This window comes from Macadamia integrifolia, chromosome 11, assembly GCF_013358625.1.
Source record: "Macadamia integrifolia cultivar HAES 741 chromosome 11, SCU_Mint_v3, whole genome shotgun sequence".
NCBI lineage: Eukaryota > Viridiplantae > Streptophyta > Magnoliopsida > Proteales > Proteaceae > Macadamia > Macadamia integrifolia.
In genome coordinates this window covers 15485927-15505968 of record NC_056567.1, presented here as the reverse complement: position 1 = coordinate 15505968, position 20042 = coordinate 15485927, and the positions used below count along the sequence as shown (strand labels likewise).

Below are 20042 nucleotides of genomic sequence, written 5' to 3'. Positions count from 1 at the left end.
CTCATCAGTCTCGTGCATGTGCAAAGGCCATGAAAATTAAATGTAGAATGATCTGCAATTAGTAATATAACCATGTGGGATAATAACTGTAAAATTTTTTTTCAACTAGATCATGGGTTGGGTGTGCCTTTTTAACAATATCACCAAACGGAGCCTTAGGTTTTATATGTATCTAACGACATCCAGCAAGGGAGGGCCGTGGATCCGACGGTCAAGCATTTCTATCCGTTCCCATTATAGAAATCTGAGAGAGCAACGAAGCCCCGATAGGCGCCTTCAAGCGCGAAGGCTTCAAAGTTGAAACCAGATTTGGAACCAAGAAAAAAAAGTTGAAACCAGACAATAGGGGTTCGGACTTGCCACGTGTCATATCAGACAGCTTAGCCGTACCTTCAAAGCGCGCATTTCTCGTTCGAAAGATGAGATGCAGCGCTTTCAACCTTTCGGCGACGACAGAACATTTCCCATTTCCTTCCTTGCTTCAAGGAGAAGAACGAGGGCGAATATATGCCCAGACTGAGCGTATAAGGAGCAGAAACATCTCTGTATCATCTGGCATTGAAGATTGAGGTATTGGATCAGACACTGTAGATGGAGGAGAATCTGATTCAGAGATTGGAATCGGCGGTTGCTCGCCTGGAAGCGCTTTCTACTGGATTCCCTCAGGCAGGTTCATCGGACGTTGATGTAGATGCTCCGGTCGATGCAGCAATTGTTGCTTACGATGACATGACAGCGCAGTACCTTGCTAGGGTTTCTGCTGCTGCGGAGCAGATTGGGGGACAAGTTGTAGATGTGACCAAGATTCTCGAGGAGGCATTCTCTGTTCAGAAGGAGCTTCTCATCAATGTCAAGCGAACTCAGGTTGGTTTCCTTTAGCATTAGTCTCGTTTTGTTGAATTTGTTGATTGTGGATTATACAATTAGGCCTCCTCCGGTGATGACCTCTGGGTCTAATTTCTCTTCTTGATTTATGTTTGGAAAGTATCGATATTTGTTTTTTCTTTTTATGCTTATTCTCTGTTTGTGTCTCCTTTATGTCTGTTAAGACGTATGGCTAAGATGTTTAGATCTAATGAATGTGAGAAACTGAATCTGGATTAGTTGATTTTGGAGTTGAATCGTCATTGGCTACATCATATCTACAGCCTAGGTAAAAGAAAAATGGTATTTTCTGGATAATGGCCTTGTTTCTAATTTTAAGCGAACAAAAGCTTTTATCTTATGAACGCAAAAGATACTGGATATCTGGTTTTCTTATTTTGATATATTTTGTACCTAAGCTATGCTAATTCTAAAAGAAAAGGAGGCGAAATGATAAACGTGGACAAAAGCAGTTGTTGAGAATCTCAAAATGTTTGTTTTTGGATGTGTTTCGGCTGTTAACTTGTGAAAAGTCCATGCTTTGGGGTTTCGTTTTAGAAATCATTGATATGGTATTCGGATGGTAGTGAACAGTAGAAATAGTCATCATTTCTAGTAGCGTGTTTTACATAATATGGTGTTGAATTCATTATGTGTATGAAAGATCAAATTAGCTGTGTGGTTCTTAGTATTGGATTCATGACATGTTTAGAAGATATTCATATCATGGTGGTTCTTGTTAATAATATAAAGTTAGGATGACACCTTAATGTTATCTTCGGACAACTTGTTTTGGTAAATCATGGATCATTTCTTTACTTCTCTATTCTCCTATTAAATTTCATCCACTGATGTTTCCAGAGTTCCGACTCATCCTTATCCATTTTATGTCACCTGAATTGTGTTGATAAACTAGATGTTCACATTAATGATCATGTCTTCTCTGGTGATGATTTCTAGGCCCATCTTTGGTTAATTATAAGGTCTATGCACTTAAAATTTCATACGTATGAGGAAAGTGTAAAAATTCCAACGTGAAGGCACAGTTCGGAGTCTGAGAGCGGCTGAACAGCCGCTTGGTGCTACAACGCCGAATTAGGATTGTCGGTACTGCAAAAGTGGTAGTTATACCGGGTTATGCCCCCTCCCTTCCTGGGTTCTTTTTTAGGCATAAAAAGAACTTGTAGCCTATAAAAGCTCTTGAATGAATCCGAAAGTATGGTTATTGAAGCTTCCATGGCTATTGAAATGGAAGAGGCTGCACCTGGCCAGTCTGCTTCAACTGTTCAACCAACTAAATGAAACGTAACAGAGATTTAAGTAAAAAATAGTGATTTCCACAGAAGGCTGTGAGATGATGTCTTGAGCTGTTATGTATCAAGGACCCCTGATGAAGGATTACTTGAACCACTGTCTGCTTTAACTTATTATCGATTAACAGAAAATTTTCTTGTGTTTGTGTGTGGGTGTGCCTGCAATTTATGGCTATGGCAACAATGATGGAAAGCATTACTCTAAAGGAACTTTTTATGATAGCTCATCAATCAATTAAACAATTAAGACTACATAACAAAGGGGGGGGAGGAAGGTTCCATTTCCTCCTATCTGTAAATTCATAGAAGGAAGAGAGAATTCTGTGTGTGTTTTTAATGTGCACTGGCATTTTCTTGTGCACAAATGATCAATCACACAAACACTATGGAGAATTTTATTTTTCTTATTTCTAATTTGAGTTTGTTTTAAATATTTTCAGAAGCCCGACCCTACAGGTCTTGGAGAATTTCTCAAGCCATTGAATGAAGTGATAACTAAAGCTAATGCTTTGACAGAGGGAAGGCGATCTGATTTCTTTAATCACTTAAAGAGTGTTGCTGACAGTCTAACAGCTTTGGCTTGGATTGCCTACTCAGGCAAAGATTGTGGTGAGAAAATGTCTGGTTATGCTTCAGCTCTGAATGTGTAGAGTTTCAGTTCACATTTGTTTCTCTGTCTTTTTTTCTTTGAAGGTATGAGCCTTCCTATTGCGCATGTGGAAGAAAGTTGGCAGATGGCTGAATTTTATAACAACAAGGTATCTTAAGTGATTGATACTTGAGAATGATTTACCTTCACATAATGTGAGCACTTTCCCCACTACAAGGAAGAAAGGGTAGAATTTCATAAATTGCTGCTCAATGACTCACTCAGAATAGTGAGATTCAGAACCAAAACATACTGTTCTATCATTTTTCCTGTCTTTAAGTATGCTTATGCTTTTAGCTTGTTTCTCAGACTTCCTTTAATTGGGCAAGTTATACTAATAATCCTCTACTTAAGTACGTAGTCTTTGAATGTCTCTCTCTGTCTGAGTTCTCTCCTACATCCAGTAGCACTAACAGAACAATAATTCTGCATAAAGTCAGCTGGTTCCAACTTACCTTCCACGTTCTAATTCAGGTTCTTGTTGAGTACAAAACGAAAAACCCAAATCATGTTGAGTGGGCGAAATCTCTGAAGGAGCTGTATCTACCTGGTTTGAGGGATTATGTTAAGAGTTTCCACCCTCTGGGTCCAGTGTGGAATCCTAGTGGTAAAACAGCGGTTTCTGCTCCTGTTTCCGCAAAAGCTTCTCCACGGAGTGCCCCTGCCCCTCCACCTCCTCCACCTGCTTCTCTTTTCAGTTCTGAATCTTCTAGTGCATCATCATCACGTCCAAAGGAAGGGATGTCTGCTGTATTTCAAGAAATCAATGCAGGGAAATCTGTCACATCAGGTAGAACAAGTAAAATTTTGATGAATATTAGCTATATTCTTAGATGGTTAATAGGTTGATTTTAATTCAAATCCTTGCTTTGTAGGTTTGAGAAAGGTAACAGATGATATGAAGACAAAGAACCGTGCAGAAAGAACTGGTGTTGTTAGCAGCAGTGAAAAAGGAGCTCGCTTTGGTTCCCCTTCCTTCTCTAAAGCAGGTCCTCCAAAATTGGAGCTTCAAATGGGTCGGAAGTATGTCTTGGTTGTTTTGCTAGTTTAAATTTTCTGCTATTTTAGCAGTTCCCCTCATATATAAGCTTTTGGCATTACTTGAGAAGTGTATATTTGTATGTCAAAAGTCATTATTGTTCATGGTTGTATCGTCTGCCAGATGGGTTGTTGAGAATCAAATTGGAAAGAAGAACTTGGTTATTGATGATTGTGATGCAAAACAATCTGTGTATGTTTTTGGGTGCAAAGACTCTGTTTTACAAGTCCAAGGTAGTTGCTGCGTTCCCATTCGCTGAATTCTATGCCTTCTAAATAAGACTTATCCAATTAGTTAATAACATTTAGGCATTGGATATAGGAATACATAATTCAAAGTTATGTATGGGCTATTCATGTAGAAGGAGAAAAGAAACTTATTGTGGTTCATATAATGTGCAGGAAAGGTGAACAATATAACTATTGACAAATGCACAAAGACAGGAATTGTGTTCAAGGTCAGAATATTTTTAACTGTATATTCTGTAATATTTCTGTATTACCTTTGTATAGTTCTTAACTTGTATTCTCCTATATTCTGTCATATCTTGTATTACCTTGTATTTTTCTTATGTTATATTCTACTGCCTTGTATGATGTTCCCTTGTGTAGACCTACATTCTTCTGTATTTATTCCCTTCTAAATGAATACATAAAAGATAGTTTTACCAGTTCTCACATGGTATTAGAGCCGTGAGCATCTCTGCCTCCACAATTTCCTTTTCAGTGATCTGTGTCACCCCGTCGCCCGTGTGAGCACCCCTGTTCAATCATTCTGTTGCTCTCTTTCGTCCTGTGATCGTCCCTCTGTTGCTGCCCCATCAAACCCCCAAGACATCCCTGCTGCTGCAACTTCTGTCCACTTTCGCTCTTGCCGCTACAACTTCCGTCCACTTTTGGCCCCTACCGCTGCAACTTCTGTTGACTCCTGCCCCCATGATCTGTTGATCCCATCATCCTTGCCAAACCCAATCATCCAGTGTAAGTCTTCCATCGTCCTTGCCACTCTTTGTTTCTGTTCCCCCAGCCCCTGCCCCCGCAAGCACAGATCCAGACCACCCTACCCTTCTGAAAATCACTCTCAACCCCTGCTGCTATCACCCACCTGCAGCCCACCTGCAACCTTCACTAGCCTCCCTTATAAGCATGTAACAAATATAGCTACTTTCTCATGTTGAATTTTGCATAGGATGGGAGATGGACTCATTGTTCATGGAATTGATTATTTAAAAACAGGATGTTGTAGCAGCTTTTGAGGTTGTGAATTGCAATGGTGTTGAGGTGCAATGTCAGGTAGTCTTTTTGACTTTTCATTCATTACTTTAGTGCTTCGTATTATGTGAAATCTGGAATTTACATATTCTTCCTTATTTATTGGGATTTTCCTGTTGACACCTCTCAAGGTGTCAAATAATTTTTAACCTTACTTTTTTGTCCCTTTCACATAGCACATTATTTTAGACAATCCATTATTTTTTACTATGAGTTTGTGTATGCACTAAGAAGTTCTAATAACTAGAGTTTGCTTGACATGTTTGGGCCTCTATAATAGGTTCTGAAGTGATATCGTCTGTCTGTCCCCTCCCTCCCTGCCACCCCACCCCACCCCACCACCCTAGGGTTCGGCACCTTCAATTTCGGTGGATAACACTGCAGGCTGTCAATTATATCTGAGCAAAGATTCTTTGGAGGCATCTATAACAACAGCTAAGTCAAGTGAAATCAACGTACTAGTGCCTAGTGCTGGTCCTGATGATGATTGGGTATGCTCTATCCTTACTTTTTAGACTCATTGTTATGTTTGTTACTAGTTTCTTTCCTTTTTCTTTTATGGGTCTATGTGCAAGCATTCCTTTTGTTATTGTGCAGGGGTCATTATTAGCAAAACGCAAGAGTCTGTCGAGGTTATCAAGTCCAAATTAAATAGGTCTAGGTAGTAGCTTCGTACAAATCTTACTACTAATATTTTCTCCTCTTGCCTCATGAAACCTATTGGCAATTTGAAAAACTCTTCATTTAGATGATCTAATATATGATCCAATCATGGGCATACACCCATGCAGAAGTTTCCGCCATTGGTAGAGCACAAGAACCCTATATATTTTGAATGCAGGGATCTCCCCAAACTATTCGCTAAGCATTCATAACATGTTTTAACCAACAAAATCCCTCATGTTGATTCATTCAGGTACATAAATGTTGATTCCATAGTTGTCAAGGCGTTGCTTGGGCATCCATGTGTCTTGGTCAGGTTGGTTGCCTTGCGTCCAATCCCCCTCCAACGCCTTGGGTTGCCTAGACGTCATGACTACTATGGTTGATTCTGTATTAAAGATAAGTTCTTTGTAGCTAGGACCAACAACAATCTTGAATATATATTTTTTATCCCTCGTTAAGCCAACTGTCATAAAGTTTAATTTTGATGGTTGCTGATTTGGGAACCCTAGGCTATCTGATGCAGGAGTATAACACCACCACTGGATGTGATCGAACCACATCTAGTGGTTACATCAAGAACTTTAAGCCCTTTTTTGTTTGCGCTTATCTTGGATGATTTAACTAGAGACATTGAAGAGGTGGTTCCTTGGTGTATGATTTTTATTGATGATATTGTTTTGGTATGAGACAAAAGAAGGGATTGATGCCAAGTTGGAGTTATGGAGATGAACTTTGGAATTAAAAGGTTTAAAGATAGTTGGAACAAAGATGGAGTATATGATGTGTAACTTTTAGTTACCTTAGGACAAATGATGTGATGGTGAAAATTGATGAGAGGGAGATTCTGTAAAGTGATTATTTAGGTATTTGGGCTCAATCATAAATAAAGAAGGTGATATAGAGAATGGTTTTTCATAGGGAACTAAAATAAGATGGATGAATTGGAGAGGTGCGTCCGAACTGTTGTGTGATCAATGCATTCCTTTAAAACTTAAAGAAATTTTTTATAGGATAGTCAAACGACCAGCTATGATGTATGGTGCGAAATGTTGGGTAGTTAGAAGCATCATGTAGACAAACTTAGTGGAGTAAAGATGGATGTTGAGATGGATGTGTAGTAAAACTATGAAGGATAAAGCAAGGAATGGTCATATTAGAGCTGATTTTAGAATAGCTCCTATACATGATAAACTACGAGAAAGTCGTATGAGGTGGCATGGCCATGTTCCGGAGGCCGTTGGATGCTCCAGTATAGAAGAGTGATTTGATTCAAACTGAAGGAACTAAAAGAGCCAGGGCAGAACTAAAATGATCCTATTGCGAAGTGGTAAGAAGACATGCATAGCTTAGGCCTTGTATAAAGTATAACCTCCAATAGAGCTGATTGAAGGGCAATGATCCATGTAGTCGACCCCATTTAGTTGGGATAAGGTTGTGTTGTTGTTCTTGTTGTAGTGATAGTAGCATTTCTAAAAAAAAGAAGTCGACAGAGATGGTAGTGGGAAGATATTCTATTAGTTAGTGTCTTCTAGGGCACATCTTAGTAGTGGGTATTTGTTTAGAAGAGTTAAGTTATCTAGGAAGAATAAAATTGATTAGCATTTAAACACTATTTTATTTTTTTATAAAGGATGTAAAACCTTCTACGATTATGGAATGAATGAAAAGAATTTGAGTTTAGTTTTGAAAGTTGAATTGGATTAACTCTTTCCTCTCTCCCCTTCCTCATGACCCAGATTTCCCTCCTCTCTTTCTCCCTCCCCACATGAACAGTATTGTTCATCCCCCTATTCTCTCTTTCCTGTGTTCTGTTTTCTCCTTACTTCTCTTCCTTAATTCCTCTCTTCTTACCACTTTTTCTTGCTGGAGCATCTGTTTTCAAATCTGATCACTGAATTTCTACATTTTTTATTTTTTGTTTTCAAATCTGAATTTCTTATGGGAACTTGAGACTCATGAGCTCATATTTTGTGAATGAGGCCTGAAAAGTCACCCTTTCATCTGCTACCAATTATCTCTCGAGTGCACCAGCAAGTGTCATATGATTGAGCTGGGCCTTATTAGCTAAATGGGCCTGGGTTTGGTGTTATGACATCGTGCAATGATGTGGTGAACCATCTGTGCTTCTGCTGATAATAAATAACCCTAAAATGGTTGACGGGGACTAAATTTTGTCGTTGACATATGTTGAGGTATGCATTCAATTTCATTGCAGGTGGAGCAGGCATTGCCGCAGCAGTATGTTCATGAGTTTAAGGATGGACAGTTTGTAACATCTCCAGTTTCTCACTCTGGTGGGTAATATAGAAGCAATACTGGGTTCCTACCTTTCTCAGATTCTATTTGCTGCATGGAAGGTAGAGAAGTAGCTCCATCTTGGATTTTCTTGATTCATTTGAGGTTGGTATTTTGGCATGGCTTGTATTCGTAATCTGTTGGTTAACGTTCTCATTATTCTTTTGACTTCCTGCTGTTGTATCAATTAGCATCTGTATCTTCATGGCCTTGGCAGTGTTCAGTTTTGTGAGTCATTATCTCGGGTTTTTTCATTTTTGTCGCATTAATAAACTTCTGCTTTTTTGGAGTTGATCAAAATCCATGGTTTCAGCACTTTTTGGATGTTTTAGTTGAATTTGAAGCAAAGAGTTCCAAACTACCAGTGTTATACTTTTGAATGGGTTCTTGACGCCCTAATCACCACTGTAACCTACCCCAAGTTTCTTCTCAAAGGGAATCTCGGAGAGCTTCCTACTATTGGTTGTCAGTCTCAGCCTGGATACACTAAAATGAGTTGATGCTTGACTGATCGACCATCTTGATTGGTTGAATCCATGTCACTATCGAAGTTGGAAAGAAGAAACTGAAAATGCGTCACAGATAAGACTGTTTGTGGCCAGCATTAAAATGCTGGGACATTGTGGAGAAAGCTACTTCCTAACCATTGAAGGTCCTCGGTCGAGACTGCTCATTAAATGAGCACAGGAGTTCAATGGCCCTGAGGAATGCAACTTTAGTTTATAGAGTAGTGTCTCGTGTTCTTTCGATACACTTCTCAACGGAACAATCCCACTAGCCACCACAATATATATCAAAGATCTTGTTTGGAGTCAGTTGTGCAAGGATATTACACTTGAGGGTCAATTGCATCCCATTGTAGGTATGAGAATGTCCTAAAATAAGGACTCTTTTGGAAGCAGAAATCTAGGGACACTGGACAAGAGAGGGCGATATCAACACATATTTCCATGCAGTAACGAAAGTTTTTAAGCATTAAAAGAATTTCCTGTCATACTACTTGGATATCAGACCCCAAAAATATAGGTAAGTGTTCGCAGATAATTTCTCGGATCTCTTATCATTTTGTAACCCAGGGTACCCCGAACCGCTTAGTGGTCTCTTCCCTATACAAATTACTTCACACCAAGGGATTAGAGATGTAGCTTTTCGGATGAACCCATCCAAAGCCCCAGGCCCAGATGGTTTTGTAAGTTTATCTCCAAGATTCAAGCAAACCTCGTATGACCACCTCCAGAAGATCATCTCTCCCTGGCAATCAACGTTTGTCAAAGGAAGATGTATCTGAAATAACTTCATTATTGCCAATGAAGTCTTCAATAACTAAAGAAGGCCTACATGACCTTTCTAGGAATTTTCAGGATTCAGTGATAAATGGTGTGACCTTATAAAGTCCGTATCACAACAGTTTGCCAAAGTCAAGATTAATGGGGATATAGTTCAATCAGTTCTCTTCTTCTAGAGGTTCAACAGAGAAAATATAAAAAAGATGTATCCGATGCATGAGGTTTCTGAATATGTGAAGTTCAGAAGTGAGGATTATGTAGTTTTTTTTTTTTCCAAGAATGTCGAGAAATCATTTGAAGTCTTTTGATCGCTTGATCACTCGATCGTAACATTTGTACCTTCTCGTTGGATCAAGAAAGAGAAAATATAAAGTACCATAATATAATACCATTTTTGCTAAACTCTTATCCTATCATCACAATTTTGTAATTTTGCTGACTGTTCTAATTGATGTTGCCACGTCGGTGAGAGAGACTTAAGACGCTTTTCATTTTCCCTTGTCTTAATCCTTTTGGTGAGGAGGATTATGGGAGTGAAGTGGAAAGTGGGAAAGAGGTCCTTTTCCTTGGTGTAGAAGCAAACATTTAGAGAAGGAAAGGCACCACAAACTTCCGAATGACTTAAAACCCCAATGGGTCAACTCCTCTCCACCCCTGGGCCCCACCCCACTGCCAAAATTGTTTCATAAGTAATTATTATTCTCATGACTCCCCAGTCTTTCTCGGTTCACATGGGTTGTGGGGTTATACATGGATTCGGGGGATTCGGGTTTATCCAACCCGGATCACGATTCCGTGTTTAATTTTTTTAATGACACCTTCATTCACCGTGGTTGGGCACTTGGGCCCCACTTTCAGTGCATGGAAATGACTGTGGATGGAATCCGATCCGGATCCTCTTACTAAAAATTGCATCTAGGACACTAGGTTGTCTGTCGATAACAGCCACCCATGACGCAATCACGCGTCCACATGTAACTATGGAGAAGCTTAACCAGGAAAGAACGATTTCTCTTGGATCGAAATGACGAACTGTTAAGACGATCAACGATTCAATACATGACACGTCATAATAAAAAGGGTATCTCTGTAAATATACTCGAAAATTGACAGCTAGGCCCCACTACGTCAGACACAATCCACGGGACCACTTCCTTATTACAAGTTTTGCCCTTTCTATTCGTTTCTCCAACGGCTTTGTCTCCTCGGCTAATCTTCTCTTCGCCTCTGGAAGTTCTCTTACAGAAACAGAGCCAACTGCTCCGCCATGGCGATGCTCCATCGGAACTCAACCTTCTTCGCCCTCGCTGTTGCTTTCTTGCAGCTTCTTCACTTCGCAAGTAAGTTCAGATCTTTTGGATTTCTCTTTCCTGTTCAACCCCCCTCCCCTATTCTTGATTCAATCTGAAACCCATTGAACTTTGATTTAGCTGTTTTGATGAGTTCTCTTTCCAGATGCGTATCTTCAGTTTTAATTTCATTCTTTTTTCTCTTCTGTTACTAGAGTGTTGAAAGTATGGCAACTTTTCATTCTTGGATTTTTATCTTTTTTTAATTGAATTCTGCTTTCGAGAACGTCTATTTCCAAGCTTACTTCTGTACTTAATTTATATTTTCTAGGAAGACTTCGTTTTACTTCTTTATTGAGATATTGAAATCTTGAAATTCTTGCAGCTTCGCAGTCATTCATCGGCGTGAACTACGGCCAAGTCGCCGACAACCTTCCCCCGCCGTCGCAGACCGCGAACCTACTACAGTCCACTTCGATTAGCAAGGTCAGATTGTATGGAGCCGATCCGGCGATCATAAAAGCCTTAGCAAACACCGGCATAGGCATCGTAGTTGGTACATCGAACGGCGACATCGCTTCCTTGGCCTCCGATCCCAACGCGGCGCAACAGTGGATCAATTCCAATGTCCTCCCCTTCTACCCGGCCAGCAATATCATCCTCATCACCGTCGGCAACGAAGTGATTACGTCCAGCGACAACAACCTCATGTCGCAGCTAACACCGGCGATGCAGAATCTTCAAAATGCCCTCAATTCTGCATCTCTTGGCGGCAAGATCAAGGTCTCCACAGTCCATTCCATGGCCGTTCTTAGTCAATCCGATCCACCGTCCTCAGGAATGTTCCATCCCGAGTACATCAGCAGCATGAAAGGGTTGCTAGGGTTTCTCAATTCCACCGGTTCCCCCTTCACCATTAATCCATACCCTTTCTTTGCTTATCAGAGTGATCCCAGGCCTGAAACTCTGGCCTTCTGTCTTTTCCAACCCAACGCCGGACGAGTCGACTCGGGGACCAACATCAAGTACATGAATATGTTTGACGCGCAGGTAAGAAATAGCAAATTCTCGTTTCTTTATGATAGTGGGTGCGCCTGAGAAGGCCCATTATGATTTCCAGCCCATGTTAAGTATTGAGAATCTAAAGTGTGTTGCAGGTTGATGCCATCCGATCTGCTTTGAACTCCATGGGCTTCAGTGGAGTGGAGATTGTGGTCGCTGAGACAGGGTGGCCATACAATGGGGATAGCAATGAAGTGGGCCCTAGTGTGGATAATGCTAAGGCGTACAATGGGAATCTGATAGCACACCTCAGATCAATGGTTGGGACTCCACTGATGCCAAATAAATCAGTTGATACTTACATCTTTGCTCTGTATGATGAGGATTTGAAATCTGGGCCAGCTTCGGAACGGTTTTTTGGGCTTTACAAGCCCGATCTCACCATGACGTACGATATTGGTATCTCCAAGAGCAGCCAGGTAAGAGTTTTCTTATTAGATATGTTGCCTTCTCTTGTTTCTTATAGTGGGGCCGCATTATTGACTTATAATCTGGGATTGCACAGAATTAATTAGTTTAAGCTGCTACAAGGCATCCTATGTTAAGGATTTGAATGGACCGTATTTCCTTTTCATCCATGGTAAAGTGAGATCTCTTCAGCCATATAGGATCTGATCGTTTGATTTGATCAAGGGTATTTTAATATTCATCAATATTTTTAATTGGGTTGGAATTAATGATGAAATTTATTGTTCTAGGAGGTCAATCATAACGTTAAATCACCATGGATGAAGAGATTCTTACTTCTCCCAAACTTTTTCAGGTGTTGTGAATTGTGTGCCATAGTTGGGGGCTGGGGGGTGGGTTACTGAACTTTGATTGACCTGTAAGTCAAATTGCAATGCTACTACTGTACCTCGGTTGCATTGGGATGGGAATGAGTTCTATACACTTACAATTATTCCTTCTTCTTTTGAAAAGAATGATGTGGGTTTCCATCTCATTTATCTATTATGATGGCTCTCATTTTTCTATTATGATGGGTGTTTTTCTCTTTTTGGCATTGAAGACTCCAGCAACACCAACAACTCCTGTGACTCCAGCAGCCCCCAAAGCAAAGCCAGCGGGTTGGTGTGTACCCAATTCTGGTGTTTCTGATGCCCAATTGCAGACTAATCTTGACTATGCTTGTGGCCAAGGGATCGATTGTAGTCCAATCCAACAAGGTGGTGCCTGTTATGAACCAAATACTGTAGCTTCACATGCAGCTTATGCCATGAATCTCCTATACCAAACTGCTGGTCGGAATCCCTGGAACTGTGATTTTTCACAAACTGCAACGGTCACATCCACCAACCCAAGTAAGTGAACTCAATTTAATCATCCCTTTTGTTGTTCTTGAAATCAAGCTACTGGCATTGATCAAACGGCCATATGGTGGCACCTTTCCACCACCACCACCACCACCTACTCAAAAAACTGTCAAACATGTAAAACTTGATTCTAGTGGGAAAGTAGAAAACCACAATTTGTTAGTTTTACCCCCAAGAGTTGATGATCTTATTAATGCTAAGGTTTGTTGAATGGATTTGGATCCTCTACAACGATTTTCCCTCCAACCTCTCACATGCACGCAACCCAATGCCTGGGGCTTGCAACCTTAAGCTTGTATTGGTTGGGGAGCCATTGGGAGGGAGAGTCGTTGGAGAGGTGGATACTCATTCAGTCCAAAATGGTTTTGAGCTTTTGATTTGGTTCAATCATTGCTTCCTTTTCTAGTGTAGTGGCTTACAGGAACTAGAAGTAATGTTGTTGTGGTCCATTCATTATCTTTTCCTCAAATGTCACTCATGTGGTTTTTTATTTTATGGAGAGGGATTGTTATGCTGCTGATATCAAGTATGCTAGTGGGTAGCACCAATAGGATCACATGATGGAGTATTATTCAGGAAGGATATGAGGGTCAATGGGTTATCTTGTTTCTTTGCAAAGGTCATCTCTCCATTTCGAGTCACATGAGCATTGGTTTCACCCATCTTGGACTTCTGTGTTGGATAGGGACTGTCTGACTTGCCCTTTACAGGGTCGTTCAAAACTTTTTTTCCTCCCCCTGTGTTGGCCTTTTCACTTAATCATTTCATCCAATCGTGAATTTAAATTTCTAGTTAAAAAATTCAACATGTAACTTAAGGCTATTAAGCTGAATTTTACTAAGAGCAGAGGAGGTCAATATGTGGAGCCCAGAAGGATTGCCAAAGAAAGCTTCCACGTGAAGGATTCTCTAGTTCCTTAGATTTGTTTTACTGACTGATTTGATTCACCTAGCAGATTCTTACCCTCTATTTTATCCATACACTAACCATTTGTTTCATTTTTTTTTAAAGGTTACAACACTTGCATTTATCCTGGTGGAAGTACTTGAAAAGCAGAGGAGCTTTATTCGACTATTACAGAATAAAGATAGGTGTTAGGTGGCATTTGGGTTCTTATTCTTAGCATGGTCGGTGGTAAGGTATCCTCTTGTATGGGTGGAAAAGTCTCTTGCTCTCTCTTCCTTTATTAATTGTGGGGGTTGGGGTTGGGGTTGGGGTTGGGGTTGGGGTGGGTCTCTCTTGTATTATTGGGCGTGGGGTAGGTCTCTCTTGTATTATTATTATTGTGTTGTGAGAATGGCAAAAGTCACACGAATTGTGTAGGTGAAGGGCCGTAAGGTGCAATAATTTTGAGAGGAATTGTAGCAGTTGGGACGAGGGCTTTTTCTCTGTACATGTACTGTTTGTCAATTATACATAGCGGTAAATGTAAAGAGGGCTTTCCAACTTTGTCTCTTGAGGTCAATTGTCTTGCTTTATGGGGGTGGTATTCAACCCACGTGGTCAATAAAGGTAATGTTGTTGTAGGCATTTTGATTTTTTTTTTACCATTCACTGTTGGGATTTTCTTTTCTCTGGCCGGGAAACTATTGGCATTTGGAAGTTCAAGGGGAGGCTAGCTCCTCTTTTGGACCATGACCTCATGTAATAATCTCATACCATTCATTGGGTGTGGGTTTTTACACTTAAGGTTGCCCCCCATACCCCTTGGATGGTGTGAGATTGTAGCAAAAGATCATGGTCTGGAGAGGATCCAAACCACATAGGAGGGGATCCCCTGTTTTTTCCAGAAAACTTTCACAGATAAATAATACAAGAAAAGGTTCCTTTTCGGTCCGTTCGAGGTTAATGAATGGGTGGACGTGGTACCCCCAACCTCTATACAAAAGGAAGAAATGAGAGCCATGAGAGCCACTTTCGTTCAAGAAGAGATCATTCATGAAGTGATAGTGAATGTGATGTATTTAAGAAGATTCTGGAAAAATTATTAACATGCATGATACCTATAAAGCTTAGGACTTGATTCTACCAAACCTTTGCTCTCATACGGTTCTCAACCCTGGCTCTATTAAATCTTGGCCCACTCTATTAGAATCTTGGCCCACTCTAATACCACTTATTAGGGACTTGGGTGGAATTCATCTTCAAAAACTAGTCGTTAAGGAAATAATGCCTAAGTACATATAAGTCTTCACATTAGCCTACTCACTTCGAATGTAGGATTATTACTTTCGTCATCTTCGTTAAATTTAACAAAAACTTGTATACATCTAAAAACAATCTACCTTAGGGGTGTTATAGAATCGGAATCAATTAATCAAACTAGAACCGACCAATTAAAAATTGGACTGAACCAAACCAATTAGTAGGTTGGTTAGTTTTGGTTTTAAGTTTTGCAGAAATCTTATTTATCAGCTGGTTCGTTTTGGCCCAGGTGAAAACCGTTTAATGTAGGACGACGGACGAAAACCCCGAGTCAACCTAGCGAGTCAGATGTAGGTTTTTAGCGCTGAGTTAATTTTCGGTTAGACATCCGAGTGTTCCTGACAATGTTAGTTACGCACAGCGATATAGAGAGGGAGAGAGACGTTCACAATCTAAGCCAAAGAGTTACAAACAGTGGGGAAAAAAATGGCGATGAGAGATAGGGAGAGAGATCGAGAGCTTCTGATTCCCGTAGCAGGAGGGATTTCAGAGGATGGTGGGGGCTCCGAATCATTGCCAGGTTCTACTTCTTCGGTTTCTTCGTCTCATCATCTCACCGGAAGAGAGGTTTGGAATTCCTTTCTTTCTCCACTCCATTAGCTCAATCTGGCATTTTATTAAGATTTCCTGTTACTTAAATCTCTTGAATATTTTCATCGATCAATTTCTTAAATTCGTTTCTTTTCGTTTTTCCCCGTGTTCTTCCTAAGTTTTGTACAGTGGAATTCTAATGGGGACGATTCATTTGGGGATCATATGACTGGAACAACTGTTATGGGCTCGTAGACTGACATTGTTTTGGCTTGAAATTGCATCATCTGGTAGATCTGTCTACAAATGCTGGAAATTCCATCATTAATTGACTCGTTTATGCACCCAAAGGACAGTGGATCTAGGCAAACAAAACAAAATTGCTAACTTTTGTTGCTTTCTCTACCCTAGTTGAGTCCATTGTAAGAGTCCTGTGGGCATTCAAAGCACCATTAAGGTCAGAAAAACGGTGTACCTCTTTTATGTTTGGACTCATTTGTTGATTCTTGTAGTAAAAAGAGATATAGCATATTTTTGTAGCTTAACAAATGACCAAAAAGGAAATGAGATATACTTTTGTTGCATCATCTGGTGATTGTGCATTCTTGACACTTTAATCATGTATATATTTGTAAAGTATGGAAATGAAATGGAAAAGGAAAATATGATTTTGAGTAATAAGATAATTGCAGTAAACTCATCTACAGAGAAGAATATGAAGAACTAATGAATTGCAATACTTACGATTCTGATGCTGAAGACCTGGTTGAAGTTGCATCTTTACATCTTTTTCTGCTATTTCTAGTTGATTTTCTTGGTTCTTAAATGAAGATTATGATTGCTTTCAAATTATGATGGAAATGATTTAACATATCTTTATTTTCTTCTCTAGGCATTTTATAAAGTCATCCGTAGCTGGGCCTCGAAAAAGTTTGTGACAGGATGGTAATAATTGTCACTCAAAATTCCCTCTCTTTTTTTTTTTTTTGGGGGGGGGGGGGGGGTTGTTGAGGTTTTTTTTTTTTTTTCTCTAGTTCAGTTTTAACTGTTTAGATATCATCAATCCATATATCTTGAGAATAATCTGCAATGTTTTTCCCATCCTGAACCACGGTTACTCCCCCTACTTAGTGACTAGATGATGTTCCTATGATTGTATTGTTTCATAAATTGTGTCTTTATTTTCATTTGGCTTTGGTATATTGTTTTAGGTGACTGCAACCATTGAATCTTCTAAGCCTAAATTTCATTATTCAGAATTCCGAATCTAACATGTTTATGCAATCTCCAGTGCATATTTTAGGCCTTCCTTATGTCTAACGAAAGCTAAAAAACCTGGATATTCTATTAAGGGAGATGAAGATATAAGTTGGGGTTCCAAAGGACTAACTTTGTTGGATGGGGAGCTATAATTTGAAGATATATAAATGTTCTGATCCCAAGTCTTTCGAACCACTCTTGATAAATGAACTACTTTGCAAGGTCATCATTTCATAAGAGGCACCTTCAAAGTATAGCAATATAATATTACCAATGATACTCCAATTATCCAAGGTTCTAGCTTAATCAAACTGTAATTTGAATTCTTGTTGGAACTTTTCCTTCAAGGTCTTCTGACTCTTCACAACCTAATCGCTCATTAATCTTGATTAATAGCAATGGAGTTTGTTCTACTCAGTACAGCTGGGGAAGAAAGAGGATAAAATCTTTCTTTCAATTAAAAAAAGAAAATGTCCAATACTCCCATTTAGGCTCCTATCTGCTTTTATATTTATCTACTTATCCCAATTACCCCAGCCCTGAAAGGCTGGACCACATCCAATCTAAATTATACAGCTCAAGTAAAAACAAATTAAATAACTTAAGTTGCCAGCCCCTCACCCATGATTTTGGTGACTTTTTTTCCAAATAGAAGCATTTTGGCAAACTAGGCTCTGTCTATAATTATGAAGTTGTTTAGACACAGAGAGAGAGAGAGAGAGAGAGAGAGAGAGAGAGAGAACGTTTTTGTAGTATACTTCATGTGCACATGTAGAGTTACTTTTAATTATCCAAACATAATCCCATGTTAGTGTACTTTACTCAGATCAAAATATTTAAACCAGTTTTATGAGAATTTTACATTGTTTGCAGTGTCATACTTCTTCCTATAGCCATCACTTTCTACATCACTTGGGGGTTCGTTCACTTTGTAGATGGATTCTTCTCCCCAATCTACACTCATCTGGGGATCAATATATTCGGTAAGTATGTTCCATTTTCCTATCTATGCATTTATTTTTCACAATTTTGTGACTTTTGGCCCTTCAACTGGCACCTTTACCAAACTGTGGCCTATGGTCTGTCATTTAAGGCAGTTTCAAATAATTGAACGTTCAAAACCTCAGATTTAATATTCAAATGTGATGTAAAGGAGGTTAATAATGGCCATTACCATAATCATGATCAACTTACCCTCCCCAAGTTTGTCATTTAGTTGAAGAAGGTTATATTTGCCATTAGAATTTTCAGAAATATGGACCCTTGAGCTTACAAATGCTGCTTATAATTTGGTCAATTACAGGTCTTGGATTCATCACCTCAATCACTTTTATCTTCTTAGTTGGTTTGTTCATGTCCTCATGGTTGGGAGCTTCTGTTCTTGGTTTGGGTGAATGGTTCATTAAGAAAATGCCACTCATTAGTTACATTTATTCTGCCTCGAAGCAAATAAGCGCGGCAATATCACCAGGTAATATTCAATTTTACCCCAAGGGGTAGCTCAGTTGGCAAGGTCTCCTTGGGGCCTACCTATCCAATATATATATATATATATATGTGTGTGTGTGTGTGTGTGTGTGTGTATTCAATGTTCTCCATAACTTGAACTTGTAATACAATAGTCTTAAACATAATATAGCACTGTTGCAGATCAGAACTCCCATGCCTTCAAGGAAGTGGCTATCATAAGGCATCCACGTGTTGGAGAGTATGCATTTGCCTTCATCACATCAACAGTGATCCTCCAAAGAAGTGACGGCGAAGAGGAGCTTAACTGTGTTTTCGTACCCTCAAACCACTTATATATTGGAGATGTTTTCCTCATCAGCTCAAAGGATATTATGAGGCCAAATTTATCTGTACGAGAAGGGATTGGTGAGAGTCTAATTCAAGCTATGACAACAGCTTTTGTTCAACTTTTGGATGCTAACATTAGTTTGGCTTTTTAATTTTTCACATGTTGCAGAAATTGTAATTTCCGGGGGAATGTCAGTACCTCAAATAATAACTACAGTGGATGCACATGCACAAGCCATTCAGTTTGCAAGAGTTGGCAGGAGCCCGAAATTCACAATTCCACAAGTCTAATGGAAATCTGTAAATAATGAATATTCTTTCATTAATTTTTAGCCTTTAGAAAACATGTGATGATGGTGACTGGTAACATGTGAAGAAGTACCACACCAATGAATCTGATGTTTCACTTGCCCAGAGTTGTGAAGGATTAAATTGCCAAGAATCAGAAACACCACGAGCCATTGGAATTTTGGATTAGATGTTATAGGAGTATAGCTAGGTAATTCCCTTGACTTAACATTCATTTTTTCCCAGGACTCTCTTTTTCCTTTTATTTATTATTATTTTTATTTAGATTGTAAACTGAAAAAGAAATGAAAATATTTCTCACATGATTAACTAACAGCCATTATAAATTGTATATTACATTCCACATTGTTTTCACAAAGTTTGTATTTTTCATATTTATTTCCTTAACTGTCTTTACAGGATGTCAAATTACAACCTGCCTCCCCTTCTCGCATCTATCTCTTAACCATTTTAAGACATTATCTATGTTTAATTATGGAGGAATTATTTGTTCAGGAGTTGGAGTTTGGCATTTCCAACCTTGCAATGTACTCTATAAGTGGACAGAACAATCCCAGGCTTCCTGGGTAAAAATCAAACAAGAACAACAATGGACACTTACTCATAAAAGAAAAAGAAATACACGCATGTCTATTAAATGGATATTAAACTTCATTAGAAATTACTTAATGAAAATCTACACGGTGCTCTCAACCAAATACCATAGTTATCGTAGCTGCAAATTTGTGGTCCTAGCCGTCCTTGGAACAAAATACAGTAAACAGAAACAGATGAACATGATTGAAAAGTCTTTACTTTCAGATTCAACATTTATCCTGGATGAGGAATGAAGCTCCCAATTGATGTCTATAAAAGGGGAAAGCTTTAAGAACCAGGCATTTTTTTATCGGATA

At 39.3% G+C, this 20042-nt stretch overlaps 3 protein-coding genes across 3 annotated transcripts; all 3 read left to right on the top strand.

The window, feature by feature from the left end:
* Window positions 1–417: 417 nt before the first annotated feature.
* On the top strand, window positions 418–8412 carry LOC122094400 (cyclase-associated protein 1-like). The gene is made up of 10 exons (XM_042665190.1): window positions 418–864; window positions 2618–2786; window positions 2871–2935; window positions 3301–3616; window positions 3702–3849; window positions 3989–4098; window positions 4267–4322; window positions 5101–5157; window positions 5484–5627; window positions 8018–8412. The coding sequence occupies exons 1-10, from the start codon at window positions 592–594 to the stop codon at window positions 8102–8104; spliced, it is 1425 nt and encodes a 474-aa protein (XP_042521124.1). The 5' UTR covers window positions 418–591; the 3' UTR covers window positions 8105–8412.
* Window positions 8413–10562: 2150 nt separating this feature from the next.
* On the top strand, window positions 10563–14493 carry LOC122092815 (glucan endo-1,3-beta-glucosidase 7-like). The gene is made up of 5 exons (XM_042663108.1): window positions 10563–10723; window positions 11058–11722; window positions 11830–12153; window positions 12744–13035; window positions 14059–14493. Exons 1-5 carry the CDS (start codon window positions 10651–10653, stop codon window positions 14094–14096), a joined length of 1392 nt encoding a protein of 463 aa, XP_042519042.1. The 5' UTR covers window positions 10563–10650; the 3' UTR covers window positions 14097–14493.
* A 989-nt stretch (window positions 14494–15482) lies between these two features.
* Window positions 15483–19462, top strand: LOC122093466 (protein LIKE COV 1-like). The gene is made up of 6 exons (XM_042663815.1): window positions 15483–15819; window positions 16676–16728; window positions 17917–18026; window positions 18347–18514; window positions 18694–18918; window positions 19010–19462. The coding sequence occupies exons 1-6, from the start codon at window positions 15679–15681 to the stop codon at window positions 19129–19131; spliced, it is 819 nt and encodes a 272-aa protein (XP_042519749.1). The 5' UTR covers window positions 15483–15678; the 3' UTR covers window positions 19132–19462.
* The last annotated feature ends 580 nt before the right edge of the window (window positions 19463–20042 follow it).